We start from the raw sequence: 15,229 nt of genomic DNA on the forward strand, positions 1-15,229 counted from the left end.
CAATAATAGCGGGCAGGAGACTTTGGTATGAAGCTTCGTTCCCAGCATTGCAAGAGCGTGAATGGTCATCGCGTACCGTGTAAGTACCTCACCAGGAATCTGCAAGCGCCAGACCGAGACATCCAAACAAGCACCGGTAATTCAGATAAAATACGGAGTAAGCCACATGAGTGAGCCACTGGCACCCACTGGTGTTATTGGTGCCGTATTCCGTAATCACTGATGCGGTAGTTAACTGCTACCATGACAAGCTAAACATAACCGGATGCTATACGCAGAAGTAAAGCGGCATCACTTTCCCTCCGAATGCTCCGAGTATCAGTAATACACGGTAAATCGGCGTGTCACAGAGCCGTGTCCACGTGGTGTTTCGATCTGCGCGGACTTGGCAATGCCGGGACGGAAAATTATATGGCCGGGAAATCTTCAGGCGGCGCCACTATTCCCAATGAAGCAAGAAAATAATACAGCAGGCGCGCTCTCCAGAGCTTCGCGCTGAGCTTCACGGATTGCATTGAACTCAGTTCTATCGCACGCTTCATACACCCACACCCACACGCCCAATTGTCTTTCTAACGCGTTTTTACCCCGCATGATAACAAAATTCTAGCATTTTTGTGTATCAGTCCCCCGACCTCCATCTCATCCATGGTGCCGTTGGTCTCGATAATGGTCGCCCGTGCTTCCTCCCCTCCGTTTGCCTGACCGACCCGCATAGCCTTTCCTTCTCTTGACCCCAAGTCATCCATCATGTCGAAATCGGGCAACCTCACCGCCTTGTCGGCCATCTTCAGTCCGGGAGAAACACCCACGATCTACTATGCAGAGGATCCTCCGTATCTACCTCGAATCCTCGTCTTCTACTACCCTGTCCAAGCTGTGGGCTCTCTGGCCTCGACTTCGCGGATTCGAACCACCATTCTCTCCGCGGCCGGGTTCAAGAGCTATGGTGCATTCTCAGTCGCCCCGAACAGCAACTACTACTCTGCCGTCCACAAGCTACCAGAAGACAAACAACGAGATGATGTGTCCCGGGGGATTGCCTTTGCGCTTTGTCGCTACTTCTCCGAAGTGCCAACGGAAGTCAAGAATGCTATTGCTGAGGAGAACCTGCATCACGGGATTGCTCTGAAATGGGGGCAGACACATGCTGCTCAGGTTACATGCCGGATGTGCAAAGTCATAAACACCGAAGAGGTAGTCGAGGCTCTCCGCCCGTTTTCCAAAGAAAGACCTGCGAGTCCCCAGACACCCACCAGACCTCCGGCTTCGATCAGGAAGACCCGACCCTCCTTCCTACCCTCCGAAACTGGCACTCAGGGTATTAGTCGCGTCAATCACGCCTTCACCCAGTCCAAAAGGATACCCAGTAATCATGCAAAACGCTCTCCGTCCATATCTACACCAGCAACACGAAAGGCGAGCTCGACACTGGACCCAACGCACTCGGTGCAGCAACTGGAATCGTTACGCTTCAAGATGTGCGAGTTTGTGGATACTGAAGATAGATACATCACCCGTCTTCAATCCTTGATCGAATTGGTCACTAATCAGGGTCGTACTCCGAAGTCCCTGAGCTCTAAATTCTCGAGTTCGCGCAACCAGAAGGCTGTAAATGCCATGCTCCAGTTTCCTTCTCTGCTAGATCAGATCAAGGACTTGAATCTGGCTTTCCTCGACGATATCGAGACGGCTCTTCACTGTTCTGAGGATGCCGCATTGACCTTCCTGGATTCTGCACAAGCGAATCCGCAACTCCTTGCCAATGCCAAAGATCCTATGGGCATCTACAGTTTTGCCAAAGTGCTTTTAAACCACTTTCCGAAATTTCCCATGCCCTACCGCGAATATCTCGACTTGCACTCCCAAATCTCCTCAAATCTCGATCAATTCCTGAGAGAAGGCACTACATCAATTCAGCAGGCCCCTTCCTTGCTTATGGAGCCAGCTCAGCGTATCTCCAGATATGGCCTTTACATCGACACTATGCTTCCGCATGTGCCTTCGAATTTCACCGTTGCCATACGAACTCTGGAGAAAGCCAGAAAGATCATCGCTGAGATATGTGAAATGGAACCTGCGGCATCAACTATTTTGGACTCTCTCCGCATCGAACATGAAGCAAAGAAGAAGGGTGGTCTATCCCCGACCAAATTGCTCTCGGGCTTGACTCGATCAACTGGAACAATTCGGGAAGCCCCAGCGTTGACTGGCAGCATCAGGGAGAGAGAAGGGCCTCGCCTTTTTCCCAGCCTCGGCCGCAGCCTGAGCCGCCGGCACAAAACCCCACGGCCTGGCCTATCAGGTATCTTGTCCGAACAAAATCCCGAACAGGTGAACAATGTTCAGCCTCGAACCGACGAGAACAGGCCCCTTACGTCGTCGTCAGTGCTATCTTTTGGCTCTGTTAAAAGGCCGCCCACGTCAGGGTCCAGTGTCAGTACCACGAACCGCTCCACCGCCAGTGCTAGCCCGGGTCCCAATGCGCCTGCTGTACTGCTGTCAAGCAAGAAACGCATCGGTACCGCCCCTGACCCTGTCACAGGCACAGGCAACATTATGGGAGCAAGCGCTGGCGACGGAGTCCAGAAGCTTACTTCCTCGCGTGTTTTCGGCGCCGAAACCGTGGAGCAATATAAGATGGAATTGATACGGGTGGAGGAAGAGAATTATAAGCTCCTTCAGGAAAATGCTGAGTTGAAGCGACTAATTAGGGAATGTACCTGTGGTGGCACGGTACGGCAGCGATGATCAGGCTCTCCCTTGATGAGCATCTCCCTAACGGGTTAACATGACCTGACCGAAGTACCGGGTGGTAGTTGGAAGGAAAAAAGTGAGAGTCGCAAGGTAATGAGTTACGAGGATTGGGTATGGCATTTTGTGTTAGGATTCATCGACACCTTTTCAAAAGCAATTGTAAATTTACGGGCGTTGTATGGTAGAGGGCCGGCACATGGATTATAAGCAGGTCTTGTTCTCCAACGGAGGCATATTGGGACACGACGCCCAAATCGTATGACCCAGACAGCAGAGGGGATCCCCGAGGAACCAACGATCAGAGTAACAGTGCTCGATTTATCTGAATGTCGATAGAACAAGACTTGCCTCTATCCTGCTGTCTTTCTGTCTTCAAACGAACTGCCGTACTCGGTGCCTTGCACGTAAAGCTCTACCACGACCACGGAGGAGGGAGGGTATGAGTGCATGACTGCTTGCTCGACACTACGGCACTATACACAACAAGGCAGAGGTTATTTCTAATGTGAGAGGATTCGCCGCTTGTATGCAACTGACCCGCTGAGCGAATGAGTAAGTAAGGGACTGACAGATAGTGGACTTCCCAAAACGAAAACTATGTATCCTATCCTAGAGCTTCCGATCCCATCCCAAAGAGAGCCCGGGGGCCACGCTCACACGCGAGTACAAACGCTAACAGCTCCAGACTCGAACACAGACAGATGCAGTGAGGATCTGCTGCTTCTCACATACGTTGGCTTTTCTGCAGCCTTGACTCCGTCTACAAGCCGTCGGTTGATTCTTCGATTGCTGGATTGTCATCGTGGCTGCGTCAGTCATCGTCCTCGTCGTCATCAAATCCCTGTCGGACCGCTGCCCACCCACTCTGGCTTCTCCGCCCGTCCCGCTCCGTGTTCAGCCTTAGCGCCCGCGCCTTGTCTGGATCGTCCTCGTACCAGCATCTTGCTGTGTAGTCGTCAGCAACGGTGACGAGTTGGCCGTTCTGATGGACCCAGGCAACTGCGGTGACTTCCTTTCTATGGCCGTTAATGAGCGGCGTGCCCGTATAGTAGATGGGACATTGGCCTTCCGTGCTGACCTCGTGCAGGGGAGCTGGCGCCAGTAAGGAATTGGAGAGCAAGTTACTTGATAAGGTCCGCTGAGGCAGGGAAGGTCGCGTCGAGCGCGATGAGGCATCGAGGAGGGAGACAGGTGGAGGACGACGACGTGCAGCTTTTGTCAGATGACGCTCGTCGGTTGGGAATATGACTGCACAATCCTCGCCTGAGCCGGCCGCCAGGAGTTCCGTATTCTCGCTTGTCTTGCGGCGGAGAGCGAGCTTGTCGTAGAAAGACCCCAAGCGCAGGAGAGGATCACGGAAGCCATACAAGGGACCCAGTCCCTGCCCCGCCTTGCGAGAGGTTCGAAAAGGGTGACTCGACGTCGGTGACATCTCTGGACATCCACCGAGCACGAGATGAGCAGTTGAATAGGCGTAGATGGTATTATCCCGACAGAGAGTATACAGCCTGGAACCGTCAGTGTTCGTAGTCATGGCAGTCACGCCGAAGGGACGAATAGTTTCATGGCTCTCCGGTTCAAGGGTAGCAGACACCGGATTAGGTCTGCCGGATCGTTGTTTGTATGATGCACGCATGTCCCACAGTTTGATAATGGCGTTGTGCTCCGAAGCAGTCGCAAGCATATGTGGACGAGTGTCACTGATGAATGCACAGGTGGTGACCGCAAAATCAACCCTGGAAGATAACCCAGCAACTTGGCGCTTGCCATTCACGAGTTTGAGCTTGTCCCAAGAGGTGTGGGCATCCCGTATCGTGACTTGAGTGTTGACTTGTCGGCTGGTCTCAAGAAAGCGAGGTGCCCGTTGCAGGGGCATGAGTTCCAATGTTCCCACCGGTTGGCCACAACGGAGATCCCACAGCCCAACACTACCGTCTCGGGAGCAGGTCGCAAGCACTTGGTCTCCCGAACCAGGCTGCCATTGCACGCGTTTTATGGACCCCATATGGCCAATCAATGTATGGGTGGAGGTTAGGGTGTCCACATCAATTATTCGACAAGTTTGGTCTCCTGACGCTGTTGCGAGAAGTCGATCATCACGTGAAAATTCCATATCCATTATGGCATTGTCATGAGGATACATGCAAGACTGAAGTCGTAAGCTCCGAGCACTATCGGGAGACCGTTCCGAAGCTTGGTATATTTCGACCAGACCATCCTCATTTCCGATCGCGACAGATTGTTGGTGGTTGAAACTGGTAACGCAGAATGGTAGCGCTCGAGGTTGAACATCGAACGAGGGACTGGTGAAGAGGTCTTCTGGCAGACTGTAGAATCTTGAAGTTTCATGCTGCCATAGACTGCTTTCATTACCAAAAGCTATCTCTTTTCTTCTCCCAAGTTGTCGTGACAACAACCCTGCAGAGGTGCTCGAGGATTGATAGCGAACTATCCGTGGAGGATATCGCAGCGATGCTTCTTCATCCTCGTCATCCGTCTCCGAGTAAAAGGCAGCATCGTCGACCTTCACATCTGCCGACGCCCCATCTCCCGCCGTGCTGCTGGGAAATCCACAGTTAATTTTGATTGGTGAGGACGGGATAGAGGATATCGACGTGAAGGAGAGCTTTCTCTTTTTCGACGGAGGGTTTTCATGTTCGCCGACAGTGACTCCCAGAGAATGACTACCTCCTAATCGACTGTTGAGGTTAACGGCAGAAAGTTCTCGCAAGGCTTTCCTCGAGGTTCGAGTGGAACGCTTTACATTCTGGATTCTTGGCGTGAAGAATCGAGTGAAACGCTTCGGAGTGATGGAGGGATTCTTCTTGATCCTACTACTTCGACGTGGACTCCGGATGTTGTTGGGTGCAATGGCGAACGTGACATTCTCTGACCGGACGGGCCTCTCTGGTGTATGGTCCATAGAGGTAGCTTCGAGGTGCAGGTCCAGTGACGATCTTGAGTTCTTGTTGCCGTCAAATTGAGAAGAACATTGCTTTGTTCTAGAGCTTCGGTAGGCACAGAAGAATAAGATTGAGAAAGGGAAGCTGTCAGGTGGCAATTGGGAGGAGGTATGAAAAAGACCCGCGGAGGCTGGAGCTGGAGAAGCTCGCGACGCGTAGCGGGCAGCGTCAGACGCGTCTTAAATTGATACCATGCGGGAAGGTTAGCCGAGACGTGGTCGGAGAAAATTTCTCCGCACTATGGCGTCCGAGATTTTGATTGGTGGAATCGGACCTCTTCCCTGACTGCATTCTGGCGTCCCAGAAAAATTTCCGTGGTCACACACAACTCAGCCCGCAAGCAAAGATCACATTTCAGGGCGAATTGAAGCCTTTTGGACGGCAGCAATCCCCTGCTGCCTATGTCACTGAGATTATTGTGTCTCAAGAGTCGATATGGGCTCTTCAAAGCGGAAATCGGAGGATACCACGCCGAAGCAACCAAATAAACGGCCCAGGTCCAATTCCGATGCAAAGAGCGGCAAAGCGACTGCGGAACAAGAACAGAGCAAGACCCCCAAACCGAAGCCAGTCTCTATCCTCACCAAAGAACAACCGGCTTTTCCTCGAGGCGGTGCGAGTTTACTCACTCCCCTAGAGCGTAAGCAAATTCGAGCAAGAGTAGCCGAAGATGCAGACACGGAACATAAGCATTCGCAGGACCTGTTCGGAGATAGGGACGCAAGGCCAGACGTCGGAACAGACGAGGATGACAACTCCGGAGAGGAATTGCCAGCGAAGAAACGAGAAAAAAGACGGCGCAAAGACAAGAAACTGGCAGCAGCCTCAGCGACCGGGACAGACTCAGAGGTTCAAATCGGTGGCCTCAGCTATAAAAGGATTACTACAGGCTCTCTCATACTCGGCCAGATCACGTCTATAAGCCAAAGGGCGCTGACTGTGGCCCTACCAAATAACCTGGTGGGTTACGTGCCGTTGACGGCAATCTCACCACAACTGAGTCAAAAGATACAAAGCCTTCTCGATCAGGATGATGAAGAGCACAATGATAGTGAAAGCGACCGAGACGAAGAGCAGGACATCGCTTTACCAGGATATTTCCGTGTTCATCAATACCTGCGGGTCGCTGTGACCTCTACAGAGCAGGAGAAGCCAGGATCGAAATCTCCTGTTCGAAAACGAATCGAGCTGTCTGTTGAGCCAGCGCTGACCAACATTGGCTTGGACCGGTCGAAACTCGTCAATGGCGCCGTTGTCCAAGTCTCTGTGAGCAGTGTCGAAGACCATGGGCTGGTGGTAGAGCTGGCGCTAGAAGACGGTAATGTGCGCGGGTTCATCCCCAGAAAGCAGCTGCCCAGTGGCAGCTCTTTATCGACTATCAAAACTGGCGCCGTTCTACTGTGCCACGTTCTCGAAATGAGCTCCAACAACAAGGTGGTAAAGCTTTCGGCAGACCTCACCAAAGCGCCAGTCATGAAATCTGCTCCCTCTGTGGATACTTTCCTTCCAGGTACAAAAGCAGAGATCTTAATCAGCCATGTTACGGATGCTGGAATTTCAGGAAAGATCATGGGCATGTTAGACGTCACGGCCGACATTGTTCATTCAGGCTCGTTTAAGGATCGACAAACGTTTCTTGCTCAATACCAGGTCGGCAAAAAGATTACTGGTCGATTGATCTTCAATTTCCCCCTTTCGGACGTGAAGAAGCTGGGATTCTCTGTGCTAGACAACGTCGTCGAATTGAGTGATGCCAGCGAGGCCGCCGAGGGAGAAGGCGGGAAACTGGCCTTGTCTTCCACCATCGATGAAGCATCAGTCATTCGCGTTGAGCCAGGGCTAGGTGTCTACCTGCAGCTAAACCAAGATGATATAGGCTTTGCCCACGTATCTCGTCTTTCAGACAAGAAGCTGGACACCGTTTCCGAAACCAGCGGCCCGTTTAAGCTTGGATCCGAACACAAGGTTCGAGTACTTGAATACAATCCCCTGGACAACCTCTACATATTGTCCGCTCAGAAGAGCGTGATTGAACGCCCGTTCCTGAGATTCGACGACGTTCCTCTTGGTGCGGTCGTCCAAGGAACGATTGAAAAATTGCTGGTCGGTCCAAGCGGAATTCAAGGCCTGTTGATCACCCTAGGAGAGGGCCTGAACGGTCTTGTGCCTCAAATACACATGTCCGATGTTGATTTGAAGCATCCAGAGAAGAAGTTCAGGGAGGGTCAGGCCGTTACTGCTCGAGTCTTGTCCACTGATCCGATCCGGCGCCGTCTGAGTCTTACACTTAAGAAAGCTCTGGTGAACAATGACCAGAAACCATGGCTACGCTTCGAAGATATCGAAACCGGTGATTCCACAGTAGGAACATTGACTAAGGTCGACCGCCTTGGTGCGGTCGTTCGATTCTACGGCCCGGTCAGAGGATTTCTGCCCGTGTCTGAGATGAGCGAAGCATACATCAAAGACGCCACGGAGCATTTCCGGGTCGGTCAGGTTGTTTCAGTAAACGCGATCAGCATCAACGCTCCGGAAAAGCGCTTGACGGTATCGTGCAGAGAGATCAATGCACCAAGTGCATCGACCGAAAGCATCCTTGCGACATTGCAACCAGGCACCCTTACCAATGGCACCATATTTGAAAAATCTCAAAACGACGTGTTGTTGCGCTTAGAAGGATCCGACGCTATTGCGCGGTTGACTCTTGATCATATCGCCGATGGATCTCTCAAGAAGCGAGAATCCGCAATCACCAAAGTTCGAGTTGGCCAGAAACTAGAAAACGTGCTCATATTGCAGGTCCTGGCAAAGAGGAGATTGGTCTTAATCTCCAACAAACAGAGTCTGGTCAAAGCCGCGCAAGATAGCACCTTGCTCCGAGGCTATGAGCAACTTCAGCCCAATGCAACTGTGACCGGCTTCGTGAAGAATATCACAGAAGATGGTGTCTTTGTGGGCTTTGCTGCTGGGATAACCGGGCTGATAACCAAGTCTCAAGTACCTGTCGAGGCTGAAAACGAGCCGGACTTCGGGATGGTTAAACTACAACCTATAACGGCCAGAGTCCTGTCCATTGATTATAGGGGTGCGACACCTCGCTTCTGGCTCACAATGAGAGAGACTCTCGCTGCTGATACAGACATGTCGAGCAGGCCTGAGGCTCCAGAGGATTTTCCAAAGCTCATCAATCCAGTAGATGCGAGTCTTGAAACCGTCAAAGATTTATCCGTCGGGAAGGTCACAAAAGCAAGGATTGTCTCCGTCAAAGAGACACAGATCAATGTTGAAATAGCCAAAGATGTGCAAGGACGCATCGACGTTTCGGAGGTATTTGACGATTGGAAGGACATCAAAGACCGGAAGAAACCATTGAGGCAATTCTCTTCGAAACAAGAACTCATTGTTCGAGTGCTTGGAGCACATGACACGAGAAACCACAGGTTTCTGCCGCTGACCCATCGGAAAGGGAAGAACATTGTATTTGAACTCACCTGCAAACCAAGCTCAGTCTCGGGTCCAGAGCAAGCCCGATTGACATTAAAAGACATGACAGTCGGATCACCATGGCTTGCTTTCATCAACAACATCTCCGACGAATGTGTGTGGGTCAATATTTCACCCACCATTCGTGGAAGAATTCGAGCCCTCGACATCTCCGACGATCTGTCGCTTGCTGCCAATCTGTCTCACAACTTCCCTCTAGGCTCTGCTCTTCGGGTCCGAGTGCTCAATGTGGACGCCGAGAAAGGACATCTGGACCTGACTGGACGCTCAGATGGAACGGCCAGCTCTTTGACGTTTGCGAATATTTCGGCGGGTCTTGTGCTACCTGGTCGGGTGACGAAGGTTACGGACCACAACATCGTCGTCCAGCTTAGTGAGCAGGTGGTGGGTGTTGTCGAGTTGATCGACATGGCAGACGACTACGCTCAAGCGAACCCAGCAAAGTACCAGAAAAATGATGTTCTTCGGGTCTGCGTGCTCAAAGTGGATGCTCCCAACAAAAAGGTTAACTTGTCAACGCGGCCATCGAAAGTCCTCAGCTCGTCAATGGCGGTTACCGACCGAGAAATCACTTCACTCGAACAGTTGGCTGTCAATGACATCGTTCGTGGTTTCATCAGCAACGTGGCCGATAAAGGTGTTTTTGTGACACTGGGCCATGGGATCACAGCATTTGTCCGGGTTAGTAACCTGTCGGACAGCTATCTCAAGGAGTGGAAGGATCACTTTCAGCGTGATCAGCTTGTGAAAGGGAGGGTCATAATGGTCGACAAGGAATCCGGTCATGTCCAAATTAGCTTGAAGGAGTCTGCACTGAAACCTGACTACAAAGCGTCCCTTACCTTCAACGACTTGAAGGTCGGAGACATCGTGACTGCCAAGGTCGTCAAAGTCGAATCCTTCGGGGTTTTCATTCTCGTGGACAATTCCGAGAACGTGCGTGGACTCTGTCATCGAAGCGAGATCGCTGAACAACGGGTCGGAGATGTCGGCAAGTTGTTCAGCGAGGGGGACAGAGTCAAGGCCAAGGTCCTGAAGATCGATACTGCGAAACGCCGCATCAATTTTGGCATGAAAGCCTCATACTTTGGTGATGTTACAGAAGACGGTGAAAGTGATTCTCAATCTGAGGGTGAAGCCGAGGAAGGTGGCGTGATTCTCGGCCAGGAAGGAGACGTCTCCGGAGACGATGAAGAAGTGTCACCCCAAGATGAGGACGAGCAAGATTCGGAAGGAGACGCAGAGGACGCTGACGATAGGCTTGAAGATGAGTTCGAGGAATCTGAAGACGACCAAAGAGGCAGCACGGTCTTACTTGACGCCACGAAGCCGACCAGCAACAAAGGTCTCTCCGTGGGAGGGTTTGACTGGTACGGCATTTCCGAAAACACACGGAACAAGCGAGCGACTGAAGCGTCTGATTCAGAAGCCGAAGATTCAGCCAAAGCACCCAAGAAGCGAAAGAAGCGAGCACAAATCCAAGTCGACCGAACGGCAGACCTGGACGTAAACGGACCTCAGTCGGTGGACGACTTCGAGCGGCTACTCCTTGGTGAACCGGATTCCTCGCTCCTCTGGCTCCAGTACATGGCCTTCCACCTTGACCTAGGGGACGTCGACCAAGCACGCCAGATCGGTGAACGGGCACTGAAAGCCATCGGCCTGGGTCAAGAAGAAGAAAAGCTCAACGTCTGGGTGGCACTGCTCAACTTAGAAAATGCCTATGGAGACGACGAAAGTATTGAGGCCATGTTCCAACGGGCGTGCGAGTACAACGACCCGCAAGAGATCTACTCACGGTTGACCAGCATCTACATTCAATCTGGCAAACAGGACAAGGCAGACGACATGTTCCAACGCATGTTGAAGAAATTCACGCAGGACCCCAAGATGTGGGTTAATTATGCGCATTTCTTATTCGACACGGTGGGCGACGCAGAGAAAGGCCGGGCTCTCCTCCCGCGAGCGCTTCAGACACTACCGCGATTCACGCACTTTGACGTTACCTTGAAATTCGCACAGCTTGAGTTCAAATCTTCCCACGGGCTAGCAGAGCGGGGACGCACCATCTTCGAAGGGTTGATCAGTTCCTTCCCGAAGAGGGTGGATCTATTCAACGTGCTTCTCGACTTGGAGCTCAAGCTAGGAGAGGAGAACAAAGAGCAAGTGCGAGGGCTGTTTGAGCGAATATTTGGCGGCAAATTGAAACCCAAGCAGGCCAAATACTTCTTCAAACGATGGATGGAGTTCGAGGAGAAGGAAGGAGATGAACGGCTGGTTGAGGAGGTCAAAGCCAGGGCAGCGAAGTGGATCCGAGATGCTGGCAAGTAGGTCGGCGAGGATCTGTCCTGTATATACTCTGGCACGATCTGGCATGTTCGTCGGAAATACCGAGAGAGTGAGACATGAAACGGAGCAGGTGGTTGTAACGTACATATCCTTGTGGATTCTTCGTACAAGGTAAAATGAGATCATGGGCACAGTCTGTATAGTCATTGTGGGTTCATGAGACGGACGTCTCCGAGAACATCCCTCAAAAATCAGATCTTCCTTCCTCCCCTGCAGCCACTGCGGTGCCTGAGGTACCTGTGGGTGGTGCCTTGTGCTCAGTGTGCCCTGGGCCGCGGCCACAAGAAGCAAGTATTAGCCAAGAGAATTCCTGAAGCCAATCGTCTGTGTTCGACACGGATCCATTGTTCCGGGCCTTGCTAGAGGCCATGAAGTCACATTCGTCGGGCTTCAGCGCATCGGAAAGGGAGCAAATGTGGATATTGTTACTTGATCGAAAGAAAGGCGAGCGACAGTGGACTGAGAAATTCTCTGTGTTTCTTTCTTTTCTCTCTCGTAAAATCTATCAAGTAATGGATAGAGCGACAGAGCGACGGATGGGACCAGTGGGCAAAACTTAGCGACGGCTTTGTCCTTCTTTCTCGAACCCGACGAAAAGTTGTGGATGAATAATAACATAGCATAAGAAGCAATAATGAGTGACTTTGGGATGTTGTTGCCTGGAAAGGCAGGTGTGGAAGAGGACCCTGGTTGACCTGAATCGGAGGAGAAGGAAGCTTGAAGTGCCACGCATTGCTGATGCCAGGGCGTCAGGTGGGATGGCACCCAGATGGGCTCACTAGGCCATGGCACACCCGGAATAGAGGTGCCAGAGACCGCGTGGTTTTCCGTTGCAGGCGTTCTGCCGCTAATTCCAGACTTCACCAGCCGGAAGCACCCTTAACCACCCCTTAAATTGCCCCTGGTGCCTGTGAGTGGCTCATGTGGCATTAGTGGCTCCTTCTTGGACCCCCTTCGTCATCATCACCCCCCGAACATCATCATCCCACGACCCAAAGGCTCCCAGTCCCAATCCCAGCTGCACAGTACTCCCGGGCGCCTTGGGGGAAGTCCTCGCGTACTGCTGGCTACGCTTACGGCTGCAGGCTAGTTCCGGAAGGGCTGCACATTTCCAACCAATCGCCCTCGCTTGATATGGCCGTTCGTCTCTTATCTTCAGCCAGCACACGACCTTGACTTCTTTCTCAGCACCATCTAGGTGCCATCAACAGCCCAAACACCAACTCATCCTACCCACGGAGTATTCATTCGCTGAAACCATCTGCCCCCAAAGTCCCCAGACTGTGCTCCGTACAGGGCTGCATCATCATGCCATCAGTTGCATCTCGCTCTCATCTATCATTCTCTCTATTCCTGTTACCTCAGTGCTTCACTCCCAGCTCCTCGTACCTCTCTCCCTAAACCCCTAATTCAGCCTTATCCGACTAGGCTGCTCCGGCATGCCCCCCGGATCCGATTCCCTCGTCCGCTGATATTCCTAATCAATAAATATCGGCTGCCTAGGTCTCTCCTCCCACCAGACCAACCTGTGGGCGTCGCCATGATGATGGTCCCCAGGGCTTTTGCCCACAACCCGCTGGCGCAGAGGCAACAGCAGATGGACTTCAACGAGAAAGAGAAGGATAGGTTATCGTCTCGAAGGCAGCCCCGAGATGGCACACCTCGACCACCTCCTGCCCGTTCAGCTCTCACCCAGGGTCTTTCTGAAGAGCCTGCTGATTCCCCCCTGCGACCCTCCTCTAACCCTGTCAAGATCCCTCTGCGGACAACGGAGAGACCGACTCCCACCACAACTCGACAGCCGGCCAGTTCGTCTTCGCAGTCTCCAAGACATCTCAGACCACCAGCGTCCGATTCTCCGTCTCAGTCCCTGGAAATCCCGCGACGGAAACACTCAGCCCAAGAGATTTTGACATCGACCACTATCCCTGTCCGACGGAAGCCCAAGCAAAGACCAAGCCAGCGCTTGCCGAACTGTGACTACGTCGCAGATTTCAGTAAACTCTTGAGGGATGATGTTCCGCCGAGCACTGATGCGAGCCCCTCCAGCAGTTGGACAACCCCACAATTCGAAGGACTGTTTGGCAACATTGACGGCCTCGTTGAGGGTCAAATGATCGTGGGGAGTGATAGTCTTGACCCAGGGCTTCTATCCTCCAGATCGCTCTCTACCGAGTCGATGCCTTCTCTCTCGTCACCGGACGACTTCAGCAGTCTTTCTCCCGCGACTATCAGGTCTCCTTCTGATCACCGGTTGCGGCAGATGGCCAGTTCGGAGGATTGCAGCAACGAGCATCCCCTCCTGCCCAAGGACGAGGACGAGGATTTTAGTGGAACGTCGACACCGGAACTTGTCATGTCACCGCCGACAAGGATGAGACGAAGGCCGATCGTCTCCGACAGAAAGCAGAGCTCGTTCAAATCGAGTCTCACGGCATCCCTGAAGGCACTCAAATCTGCCGCCCTAACCGTCACCGATCTGGCGAGCCACCCGCCGCTGATGCAACCAGACGAGTTTCTAACGAGATCTGTCTTTGAATTCAGACCTTCTCTTACCGATGACCGACGTCCTCCACCGTCAGACGAACCCCCTTCAGCTGCCCTCAGAAGGTATCTGAATCCGCATACCTTTGTCCCTCCTGACTCTCCCGCTCAACTGCATTTCTGGGTCGATGAAAAACCTACTACACCTTCATCAGGCCCGGACGCCCGACCAAAAATCAAGATCAAGAAGAAATATCGAACCCAGAGAGCCCTCTCCCTTGCCACCAACGAAAGCGCCCCATTTGTGGCTTCCAGGAGTGTCGTCTCCCAACTTCCTCCCGTCGTCCAGCTTGCAACATGTATTCCTTCGACCATTCGCACTGCGCACGCTTCTAGCCCCCCAACGTGGCTTGAGCCGGACGGTACGCCGAGCAACAAGTTCCGTGCTGCGCAGACGCTGTGGGCCGATCCCGAGAACGGCTTAGAGGAAGGTCAACCGCGGTCACGTGAGCCACGAGAGAATCGGGATTTCCTGCGAGTTTTTGTGTGTGAGATGAACATGCGCAAGAATGGCAAGTTGAGCGAAGATGCGGTGGGCCATGCAAAGCTATGGTTACCCCCTGTCGATGAGGCACCGAAATGTAGGGAAAAGGAAGCAGATGATGCAATTGGGAAGGTTGCCAAAGGAAAGCGAAGAAGGATAGACGCGAGGGAAAGGTGGAGGAGTTGGTCAATCGAGGATTTGTGACATGTTGCAGGTGGATGGGTCAGAGACGTGCTGTTTTACCAAAGTGACGGCTGTCTTGCGCTTAGAACTGGCAAACAAGGGACACAGAACCCGGTCCACCGAGGACCACTTTTATCTTTTACGAATGACGACGGCGAGCGACGAATTCTGGCTATTGGATGAATGCACGACACGAAGCGAGTCCGGTCCAAGCCCTGCAGGGGCTTTGGCAAAAGAAACTGTACAACACGACGGGCATTGATGTTTCTTCTTTTATACAATGTGGATTGTTTTACTTCGATACGACTTGGAGCTTGTGAGGGATCCAGGACGGAAGGAAGTAGTCTCAAGAAAAAGAACTCTGAGCGTTGTCACGATATGTGTACTTATACGGAATACGTGCCTGAAGATGCCCTACGCTTTTGTCCTTCTTTGCACGGTATGG

At 52.4% G+C, this 15,229-nt stretch overlaps 4 protein-coding genes across 4 annotated transcripts; 3 read left to right on the plus strand and 1 right to left on the minus strand.

The window, feature by feature from the left end:
• Positions 1-750: 750 nt before the first annotated feature.
• On the plus strand, positions 751-2,751 carry AYL99_02138 (hypothetical protein; the record flags this gene model as incomplete). The annotated part of the gene is made up of 1 exon (XM_018833654.1): positions 751-2,751. The coding sequence occupies one exon, from the start codon at positions 751-753 to the stop codon at positions 2,749-2,751; it is 2,001 nt and encodes a 666-aa protein (XP_018696278.1).
• Positions 2,752-3,568: 817 nt separating this feature from the next.
• AYL99_02139 (hypothetical protein) lies at positions 3,569-5,680 on the minus strand (the record flags this gene model as incomplete). The annotated part of the gene is made up of 1 exon (XM_018833655.1): positions 3,569-5,680. One exon carries the CDS (start codon positions 5,678-5,680, stop codon positions 3,569-3,571), a length of 2,112 nt encoding a protein of 703 aa, XP_018696279.1.
• Positions 5,681-6,155: 475 nt separating this feature from the next.
• AYL99_02140 (hypothetical protein) lies at positions 6,156-11,555 on the plus strand (the record flags this gene model as incomplete). Its single annotated transcript, XM_018833656.1, has 1 exon — positions 6,156-11,555. One exon carries the CDS (start codon positions 6,156-6,158, stop codon positions 11,553-11,555), a length of 5,400 nt encoding a protein of 1,799 aa, XP_018696280.1.
• Positions 11,556-13,113: 1,558 nt separating this feature from the next.
• On the plus strand, positions 13,114-14,805 carry AYL99_02141 (hypothetical protein; the record flags this gene model as incomplete). Its single annotated transcript, XM_018833657.1, has 1 exon — positions 13,114-14,805. One exon carries the CDS (start codon positions 13,114-13,116, stop codon positions 14,803-14,805), a length of 1,692 nt encoding a protein of 563 aa, XP_018696281.1.
• Between the last annotated feature and the right edge of the window lie 424 nt (positions 14,806-15,229).

Source organism: Fonsecaea erecta (assembly GCF_001651985.1).
Source record: "Fonsecaea erecta strain CBS 125763 chromosome Unknown Scaff2, whole genome shotgun sequence".
In the NCBI taxonomy this organism is placed as follows: Eukaryota; Fungi; Ascomycota; class Eurotiomycetes; order Chaetothyriales; family Herpotrichiellaceae; genus Fonsecaea; species Fonsecaea erecta.